Source organism: Notamacropus eugenii, chromosome 7 (genome assembly GCF_028372415.1).
Source record: "Notamacropus eugenii isolate mMacEug1 chromosome 7, mMacEug1.pri_v2, whole genome shotgun sequence".
In the NCBI taxonomy this organism is placed as follows: Eukaryota; Metazoa; Chordata; class Mammalia; order Diprotodontia; family Macropodidae; genus Notamacropus; species Notamacropus eugenii.
The window spans coordinates 101,286,830-101,297,691 of NC_092878.1; the positions used below are offsets into that span (position 1 = coordinate 101,286,830).

Genomic DNA, 10,862 nt, shown 5'->3' on the forward strand with positions numbered 1-10,862 from the left:
CTGTAAAGGAAGGTATGGTCTCCAATAGATAGCTGACTGCAAAAGCCAACCTATTCACTTTTCATGTTTTCATCAACAACATCCTTAATGCCTGCATAGACTATTTCCATGGGGCTCTGTGGACAATATAGGCTCTCACAGAGCGGAAGTATATGAACACAGGTTTCCTTGATTCTGAGTCTAACATTAAGACAGACAAATACTGGGAGTATGGTTTCAAGTCTCACCCAGTTTTCATTCTATGATCCCATGAGCCATTTGTTTCCCTGGGGAACTAAAATTCCTGAGATAAATTCTAGAAAAAAATTCCCTAATTTGTAGCATTACATTTACCACTATTTAAAATTTTAACATATCTTTATGTGTATTATGATGGAATACTGTGTTTTTTAAAAGCCATTTGATACACTCTTACACTCTTATAGTACATCAATGGTTAAAGAAAACTGCAGATTTTAATGTTGCTAGATAGAAACTGAATAATTAGTAAGTGACAGGAAAGAGCTTTGAAAACCTAGAAGGGCTACACAGATGTGGAAAAATGACAGTCAACCAGTGCCCCAAAACTCAACAACTAGTTAATAAAAAAAAAAACACAAAAAACTAAAAAACTGCAGAGCCAGACAGATGTCTGTCTACTCTTTTTACAGAAGAGAGCTCATAAGCACTGCTCACAAAGTATGCTGTCAACATGTACAAAGGCAGCGTCTTAACATAGACAAAATCAGCTATTTTCGAAGTTGGGAAGAAGTCAACAGTTCAGGTGACTAGAAGACCTTTAACAGTATATAAAGCTTTAGCTGCTGGGTGACTGCTACCAGTCTGTCCCAGGCTCACTGTGATTGGAGAAAGCACAGGGTCCCACCAGTGGAGAAACTTGATAACCAATGGGAAATGAGCAGGTAGACAGGTGCCCATAACACACAACCAATCGGAAATGAGCAGGTAGACAGGTGCCCATAACATACAATCTCCTTTCTATTTGGTAACCATTGCTACTTGACTGCCACTGGCACGTCAGAGACCAAAGAGGGAATTAGGACTAAGGTCTTTTCACCATTCCATATAATTCCAAAGCAGGGTTCAGGCACAAGAATGAATAAACTATCTCCAAGCAAGATCCTATCTGCTTGGTGAATAATGACTTTGGTATCTACATACTTCAACCCAAGATTTTTAAAGTGACCTTTTCATTTCTAAAATGTATATATATGGGACGTGTCTATGTTACATACAGTTGGGATGGGTACATACCCAACCACTAATCTCCTCCCTTCCTGTTTCCTACCAACAAGAAAAAATAAACAAATAATTTAAAGAATCAATCAATTAATTAAAAAAATACTCAAATTAAAACAAAATCTTTACTCAATTTTTAACACTTTATTTTTTGCTCACCACAATTAGAGCTGAGTGAAGGCTACTCTATGCTCTTCGAATTCTTTAGCCAACAAATTCCTCTAAACAGAAAACTGTCATAGTCTGAAAAGATTGGGTAAACTCTGTGGTGAGCCTCCCCGTGTCTGCCCTCAGTGAGTTCAAGTCATATAGCAGGGACCAACAGATGGGAAATGTTAGCTGATTATAAATCTTTTTTTATTAAGATCAAAATAACCATATCCCAGTTATCTAAAAGTCCTTGCAGAGGTGTGAATGCTGAACTGCTCCTGGAGAAAGCCAGATGAGCAGTGGGAAAAATGCTAGACATGGAGTCATCCTCTGCCAAATACTACCTATGTGATCTCAGGCAACTCACTTCATCTCTCTCTCCCCATCTGTAAGATGATATAACAAATGGCAATAGTTTCACAAACCGTAAAGTGCCAAATAAAGGTGAGCTAAAGCTAGCTCTCACTGAAGCTTTGTTTTAAACTGCACTAAGACTTTTGGGCCAGCCTGAATTGTTTTTTTCTTGTTACTAGCATTAGTACTAAAATAAGGGAATTAGACTAGACAGCCTTTAAGGACCCCTTCCAGCTTTAGAATCCTACAATGCTATGACCTTTTCAGGGCTAGATCTGGAGTTCCAATTTTGGCTCAGATACTTACTATCTGTGTGACCTTGGGTCAGTCACAACCTAAGTCTCAGTTTGCCACATTTAAATGAAGACAATAATAATGCCTACCTCACATGGCTGTTGTTAGGCTCAAACAAGTCGACCTAAATAATATGCTTTGAAAAACCTTAAAATGATACACACACACAAATCTTTGCTATTGCTTAGTCACTGCGGGTATGTCCAACTTCATGACCCCATCTGGGGTTCTCTTGGTGGAGGCACTGGAGTGGTTTGCCATTTCCTTCTCCAGTCCATTTTACAGATAAGGAAAACTGAGGCAAACAGAGGTAAGTGACTTGCCCAGGGTCACATCGCTAATAAGTGTCTGAAATCACATTAGAACTCAGGTCTTCCTGAATCCAGGCCAATGCTCTACCCACTGCACCACCCAATTGTTACATAAATGCCAGCTAGTATCATTAGCCACTATATCATTATTTAATATTACTCCTATTATCCTGCAAATAGGAGAGATACCATAGAACCAGAGATAGGAAAGTAATGCAAGATTTCTGAAAAAACCTAAGGTCAGTGAGCTTGATGACAATCTCTGGCACAATTCCAGAATGCTCTGTTAAAGTGGTAGTTTGTGAGAACTCAGGAAGGGAAGTAGGGAGCATTCTAAGTCAGCATGGGTTCATTAAGGACAAGTCGATGCCAGACTAATCACATTTCCTCTGTGGATGGGTTACGAGCCTGGCAGATCAAAGGACCGTTGTACATACTCTATGATATACCTGGATATCGACAAAGTTTCTCATGCTTCCCTGTGGATGAGGCAGGTAGGTTAGGCAGGTGGATCTGGAGCTGATTGAATGACCAGATAGGAAGAACGGTGATTAAGCGGATCAATGTCACCTTAAAGGGAAGCCCCTAGGGGAGTGGGCCCCCTCAGAGATCTATTCTCGGTGCTTTGGCCTTGAACATTTTTGTTAATGACTTAAGAGAAAGGTATAGATGGCATGGTTAGCTAAAGTTAGAAATGAAAGCTAGCTCGGAGGGATAGAGAACCCACTGAGTGACAGAATTGGGATTCAGAAAAATCTTAAAAGGCTAGAACTGTAGACCAAATGTAATAAGATGAAATCTAATAGGGATAAATGTCAAAAAAAAATCCTTGAACTTGAGTTCAAAAATTCAACCCCACAGTATGGGAGAGATATGACTAGACAGCAGTTCCTGTGAAAAAGGACCTCAAGGACCTCAGAAGGTTAGTGAACTGAAGATGTCTGATGATGACAACCAAAACAGTGAATGTAATTTTAGTTCACAATAACAAAAATTTAGTCATACAGGGCAAGAGCAGTAATTTTTCTTAAGTGCAGAGCTGACCATGTGACTTCCCTACTCCATCAACTCCAGAGGTCTATTGCCTCTAGGATAAGATAAATTTCTCTGTTTATCTTTTTAAGCCTTTCCTTACCTGGCTTTCCAAACCCATTGATCATAACTCTCCCTCCTACACTGTCATCCAGCTTCCCACACCATACTCATCTCCTGCCTCTGTGCCTTTGTAATGGCCTGTCCTCATTCCTTAATTTCACCTTAAAGGCCCTATCTTCCTTTAAGATTATTGTTATTATGTTATAATATATGTATAACATACAGAAATGTTATACAATAACATATAGTGTAATGTTACTAATATTAACATATATTGTAACTATGTTAATAAGTTATTATGTATATCCTATATAAAATTGTTTGTGGGAAGAAGGAAGAAAATTTGGAACTCAAAATTTTAAAAGTGAGTGTTAAAAATTGTTTTTACATGTAACTGGGGAAAACTAAAATACTAAATAATTTTTAAAATAAAATCAAGACACAAAAAAAGGAGAAAAATGATTGTTGTTCAGTCATGTCTGATTCTATGTGACCCCATTTGGGGTTTTCTTGGCAGAGATAGGAGTAGTGTGCCAGTTCCTTCTTCACCTCATTTGACAGATGAGGAAACTGAGGCAAACAGAGTCACACAGCTAGGAAGTGTCTAAGGTCATGTTTGATAGTCTTTCCCTCAAGGAGGTCACATTCAAGTGGGAGAGACTGGATTTGAACTCATGAAGCCTTCCTGATTCCTGACATAAAGAAGCATATGGCTACAATGGAAAACATGATGGGTTTGGAATCATCTGTTGCTTCTGTTGATTCTTTATAACCTCATTTGGGATTTTCTTGGCAAAGCTACTGGAGTGGTTCGTCCATTTGCGTCTCTAGCTCATTTGTGCCACCTAGCTGCCCTTCCTTTAAGGTATGTTCTGCATGTCTTCACATGCATGACTGACATTATATTGCTTGCCTCCTCAATGGGTCAGGGAAGGGCTGGAGGGAAAAAGAATTTGCCGTTCAAACTTCAAAAATAAAAAAAGAATGTTAAAAAAACGTAAATTTAAAAAGATGCAGTTCAAGTATCTTCTTCCTAATGCCTTTCCACACATACTACTAGTATCCTCTCTCCAAAACTCCCTTGTATTTAACTATTTTCTATGTATTTTATTTTCCATTGTTTTATTATCTTTTCTATTCACTTTATGTTTCTACTAAATATACTTAGACACATACTTGTTTTCTCTCCCATTAGAATGCTAAGTTCCTCAAGTCCAGAGATTACTTCAGTCTTTGTACTCCTAAACACAGTGCCTACACATAGTAGGTACTTAATAAATCCTTACTAGTTGGTCGATAGACCCCCCCTGTGCCCTGCCCTAGTTGGACTATGGTTGGAGCATTTGGTGAGTCACATTTTAGAAGGGCACTGACAAGCTGGAAAATATCAAAAGAAGGGTGATTGATGAGGGCAAGAAGACTCAAAGTCTTGCCATCAGAGGGATGGTTGGAAGAAGCAGAGATGTTTAAATTGAAGAGAAGACTGTAAGGATAAGATAACTCATTTCATTTACCTTGGAGCTTGGCCTCAGAGGGTGGAATGAGAAGCAATGAATGGAAGGAGGAGAAGAAGCAGATGTTTACAAGGGAAACACAGTGGGTTTTTGTTTTTCAGTTGTGACTGACTCTTTGTAACCCCATTTAGGGCTTTTTTTGGCAAAGATACTGAAGAGGTTTGACATTTGCTTTTCCAGCTCATTTGACAGATGAGGAAACTGAGGCAAACAGGGTTAAGTGACCTGCTCAGGGTCACACAGCTAGTAAATGTCTGAGGCCAGACATACAGACAGAACTAAGGTATTTCTGGTCTGATGCTCTATCCACTGTGCCACCTCAAATTCCAGGTGAGCCACTTAACACCTGAGTGACCTCAGGCAAATCACTTAACTTTTCTATGTAGCAGGTTCCTCATTTGTAAAATGGAGGGAGGAGACTCTACCAAAAAGGAGTTTTTTATTTGTAAAATGGGGAGTTCAATGGCCTCTTAGGTCCCTTCTGACTATCTACCTGTGATCCTATAAATCTGTAAAAAGCCTTCAATGGTTCTGTTACCTACTAAATAAGGTCCAAATTCTAACCTGGCATTGAAGGTCTTCTACAATCTGATAACTCCTTACTCATCCCATACTGCTCACTTGCATCCTACCCAACTTTCCTTGTACAAAGGAAGGCGACTAGTTCAATCCTGGAGAGGCCAGAAGGCAGAAGAGTCACACCTAGCGATAACAATAGTGCAGTTTACCATTATGGAGTAGCACAGGATAGCAGCACACAATAATATAACAGTGATTCACCTTCTCCACGTCCTCTGTCATCCCTGTCTGTTATTTACCTCTATGGCTCAGCTGGCATCAGCTGGCTTTTGAGGTTCCCCATCCAAGAGCAGTGCCCTGGCTAGGAGGCCACCTTACCCCTTTTCTCAACATTTCTAATGATGCTAAAGTAAACCAAGGAGCCACAGAGAACTTGCTCCCATCATTTCTGAATGTCTGTTTGGCTACGGTTCTCTGCAGGCACATTCTATCAGTGTCCCTGGCTCTGTCTGTACAGCATCCGTCAATGAAATTTACCAAGTGTCCACTTGTATACAGTGGAGCCCTGGATACAGTTACCCTCCTGTCCCTCCATCTGCTGGACCTCTGTGGCACTTGAGGGTTAGGTAGGGTCAACAGATTCACATATTTTAACAGGATTTTCCTTCCCTAGCTGTTGATAGGTAAAAAGGGAGAGAGATTTCTGTCTGGCTCCCCTATTTAATACCAGATCTGAAGTGAAACACATTTATCACAGAGATCAGGTCATGTTCCATACCATAAGGGTACTTGGTGTCCAGTTTACTGTCAGCTGCCCTGCTCCAAGGAAGCAAGTCGTCACTGCACCCATTGGGCATCCCATTGTACCCAATTCCAACAATTTTGTTTTCTGCATTGACAATGCAAGCACCGACCTAAATAGGAAAAAAAATGGTTTCAATTCAATTTGAGAAGCAGATTTAGTGTCCAAATCCTACCTCTGTCATTTACTCACTGTGTGCCCTAAGGCAATCACTTAAGCTCTTCAAGTCTCAGTTTCTTCATCCACAAAATAGGGATATCTCTAGTAGCTACCTCAAAGAGTAGTTATGAGTGTCAAGTACCATATGTATAATGCACTTTGCAAATGTCTAAGTCTCATATTAATGTTGGCTTTATAATTATTATCATCACTTCCAAAGGAGCTGTGAGAAACAAACCTAGCCAGTTACCTAATTGGGCTCTAACTAGGGCTCTTAAAAAAATATTAGCACTGAATTAACAACAGTAACTAATAAATTTTTTAAAAATAATAACAATAAAATAATTATTTATATAGCCCTAACTATGTGCCAGGCATGGCACTAAGTACTTTACAACTATCTCATTTGAGCCTTCCAATAACCCTAGGAGGTAGGTACAATTATTTTACCCATTTTACAGATGAGCAAACTGAGGCAGGGGTTAAATGATGTGCCATGGTTACAAAGCTAGTAAGTGTATGAGATCAGATTTGAACTCAAGTTTTCCTGACTCCAGATATAGCATTCTATCTACTGAAATAAAGATGTCATGTTGCTAGACAATAAAGGAATTCAGAGATGACTAAGACATGCTTTCTACCCGCAACAAGTTTACAATCCAGTGGGACAGTAAGATAGTTGATAATGACCCTGAAAGGCATCATGGTATAGTGGGTATAAATGTGGCCTCAGAGTCAAGAAAAAACTTGGGTCCCAATCCTGCCTCAGGCGTTGCTAACACATAAGAAACAGAAAGTACTGTGATAGTCCACAAGAGAGATCCCTTGATTTATCATTACTATTATAAGCAGAAAAATTTAATGAAATCAGAAATACAATTAACTCCAGCGCCACTGAAGTAGAAGACATCACAGGGTGCTCTATCTTGTTAAAAATGAGATTTTTATATCCTCTATTTCTGTATCGATACCCCCAGTCCTTAGCACAGGGCCTCACACAAAGCAAGTGTTTAATAAATGTTTCTTCATTGACTGATTAAAAATTCCTCAATCCTGACCCAACCATCCACCACAGTCTTTCAACAAATTCCTGCTGCAATGAGGCAGTTAACTGAAGAATCTAACAATGTACTCGGGCAGCGAACTGTAAGAGAAGAAATAAAACTGCGAACGTGGAGAGAGCAGACTTATTCTAAATCTTAAAATTAATGGTTAGTCTTCTAAGTTTTCCCTTTTTGACCATTAATGCATTTATGTGCATCTCTGTGAGTGTGAGTGAATTACACTCTGCAAAATGGTCTTACCTGGGAATTTGGATCTTTGCTCCTCTGGGCAGATAAAAAGGCCACAGCCATGAAGTACTCAGGCCATTCCAAATAGTCGTCCCGTTTTTTACAAGCTGTTTCACTGTGGCCCGAGCTGCAGATACAACAGAAGCAATACAATGATGATGATGAAGAGGAAGAAATTTAAAAGTCCAGCATTTGAGAAAAAGCAAACAGGTTGTTTTGACCAACACAACAGTCCTGGCTAGGTGGTGCCATAGCGCACAGTCAGGCCTGGAGTCAGGAACATTCTTCTTCCTATGTTCCTATCTGGCCTCAGACCCTTACTAGCTGTGTGACCCTGGGCAAATCACTTAACTGTTTGACTCAGTTTCTTTATCTGTCAGATGAGCTGCAGAAGTAAATGGCGAACCACTCCAGTATCTCTGCCAAGAAAACCCCAAATGGGGTCACACAGTGACAGAACTGAAAGGACTGAACAACAATCCATATAACAATTCTCTTTAGAAGTAACTTAAACAATTTACAACAGCCAAAGATGAAGCAGTAACCTCTGCAAGGGAGAAATCAACTTACTGACTCTAGTTATATGAACTTGGGCAACACTGTGCCTCAATTTCCTCATTTGTAAGATTAATAAAATCTGCTCAACCGCTAAGTAGTATAGTGGATGAAGTATTAGGCCTAGCGTCAGTCAGACCTGAGTTTAAATCCAGCCTTAGACAATAATGAGCTGTGTGATCCTAGACAAGTTACTTACCCACTATTTGACTCAGTTTCCTCATCCGCAAAATAAAGATCAAATGAGATAATAATAGTACAGCACTTTAGCACAGTGCCTGGCACAGTTAGTGCCAATGTCAGTTATGTTAAATGCTAATTAATATTATTATACCACTTTGCAAGAACTGTATGATCTAAGGCACTCTGGCTATGGGAAATGAAGATAAATTAAGACCTTCCTTCATGGTGCCACCGTGAAGGTTTAATAAAGGTTTGCTGACTGACAGTAGTATAACTATAAATGGGCTAAAGCTCACGAAAGCGGACCAAGAATATCAGCTCACAGACGGTCATCGAGGAAAAGAGGTAAGGGGAACCTGTCTGTGCTCAAGTATCAGGCGTGGCAGACAAGTCATGTGGAAACCACAGAGAAGCAGTCTAGGAAGGGGAGGGCTTCCAAAAGCTTGGCTCAGCATCCCCCTCTCCCCTTTATTCACCTTGGTGATCAGAGGCAAGTCACTGAAGCTGAGTCGGCTTCCCTCAGCTGTAAAATGGGGATAACTGCGGCCTACCGTTTTGAGGCTGAAATGAGATAACCTACAGAAAGCCCTCTGCAAACACTCAAGCGCTGTATAAATCTGTTCCTACGGTGACTGCTTCATGAAAGTGTAGAGAAAAAGAAAACTAGCCCGTCCCCAGCCCAGCAGGTGCACGAACAGTATTCGCAGGAGAAAACAGAGACTCCTGCAAAGAGGCTAAGGCCCATGCTCCAACAGAAGGGAACCTGGGGGTGGTTTTCTGTCTCAGCACTTGGCATAGGGCATGGCACACAGCAGGCATTTAATGATTGCTTGTTTTCTGGACTGATTTTTCACAGAAGGCAATGACGTGCTGTCTACCCTCAATCCTCCTCTAGGCTGGTCCCTAATACTGAAAATCAACTGACCTGAATTGGGGCAGAAAGAGTGGGGGAACAGTTATTCTGAATTCACATCAGGGACTCCCAAAGGGCTAATTTTTTCCTTTTTTTCCTTTAACAGGGAATATCCCCAAGTTTCATATCCCAAGGCTTCTCTTGGAATAACTGATAGCAGGGGGGGCTTCGGAATAAGGATCTGTGTTCAAATCCTGTCTCGGCCTTTTACTCGCTGTTACCTGGACAAGCCCTCGGGCCTCAGTTTCCTCATCTGTAAGATGGGAATGACAGCGCCTACACCACAGGGTTGTCTGCAGGAGCAATGAAACAACACAGGCGAAGCCCTTCACAAACTCTGAGGCTGCTGCACAAATGTGGGCGACCGTGGTCACGAAGGGGCTTTGCAAACTGGGAGGCTACCGGGGCTACTGACGTCATGATTACAGCAGGGAACTTCCAAGCTGGGTTCTAATTCGGCAGGCCGCTCAAGGCTGCCCTCAAGGTCTACACCGCCGTCTGCCTCATTCCCGGGGTATTTCAGTGGGCCTGGGGGTGAACACAGGGCGAAAATTCCCAACGCTCCCCCTGCCCGGAACCTTCGGTCCGCAGGGGGCCTTCAAAGCGGGCTCGATGGCGACAGGGGCGCCCTAGACCCGCCGCGGGACGGCGGCCCCCCGCTGTGTGCCAGGCCTCCCCCCCGCTGTGTGCCAGGACTCCCCCCCGCTGTGCGCCAGGCCCCCCAGCTGTGCGGGAGCCGGGAGCCTCGTGCGCGTGGGAACCGCGGGGCGCTCGGGGGGAGGAGGGAAGAAGGGAGAGGAGGAGAAGAGCGGAGAGAAGGGAGGGGCAGGGAGGAGAGCCGAGCGTACCCTGCGAGCTGGTCCCCGCTCATGTCGCCGCAGCCTCCTTCCAACCTTCGCGCGCAGACAACAAAAGCGGGAAGAGGAGGAGCCGGGGGCGGGACCGTGTCTGGGGGCGGGTCTGGGGGCGTGCTCTAGGTCGGGGGCGGAGCCTGCGCGCACGAAGGCCCAATCCCTGCGCGTGTGCGCGGGGCCGCCCCCAGGAGGGGAGCCCGGCCACGCCTCCTCACCCTCGGCTCCTCCCACCCCATCCCCGCCTCCACCTTCTTGCGCCACGTGGCTGGCAAACTAGCGGCAGCTTCTCCCGCGTAAAGAATGAAAAGGGAGGGGTGGAGGTGGGGGCTCCCCGGGATTCTGCTCGCGCTCCGAGTCGCGGCCCCCCCTTCTCTGCGGCCGCTAGCCCCCTCCTTTGGAGTGTCGGGACCTTTTTAGGGGAGATGCCAGCTTCCTGGAGGCCGGCCGTGGGAGGGAGCACCACGGGGCTATGATGGGGGGCTCCCCGCGCGGCCCGAGGGAGGCCAGAACTGGCGGGGTGCTGATTCCTTAGAAGATTCAGGCTGGCCGTACAGTGGGCGATAACTGCCAGAACCGGGCCCAGAAGTCCAAAGGTCCGTGTTCCTGTTAGCCTGCTGAGTGGCCTGAA

General features: G+C 43.4%; 1 protein-coding gene across 1 annotated transcript in view; it reads right to left on the minus strand.

The window, feature by feature from the left end:
- The window catches only part of DCTD (dCMP deaminase), a 42,194-nt gene extending 31,870 nt beyond the window's left edge, over positions 1–10,324 (minus strand). The window contains exons 1-3 of the mRNA XM_072624974.1: positions 10,229–10,324; positions 7,742–7,856; positions 6,255–6,390 (exon numbers count right to left, since the gene is read on the minus strand). Coding sequence (XP_072481075.1) covers positions 6,255–6,390; positions 7,742–7,856; positions 10,229–10,251 — 274 coding nt within the window. The 5' untranslated portion in view covers positions 10,252–10,324. The remainder of the gene's footprint in view (positions 1–6,254; positions 6,391–7,741; positions 7,857–10,228) is intronic.
- Between the last annotated feature and the right edge of the window lie 538 nt (positions 10,325–10,862).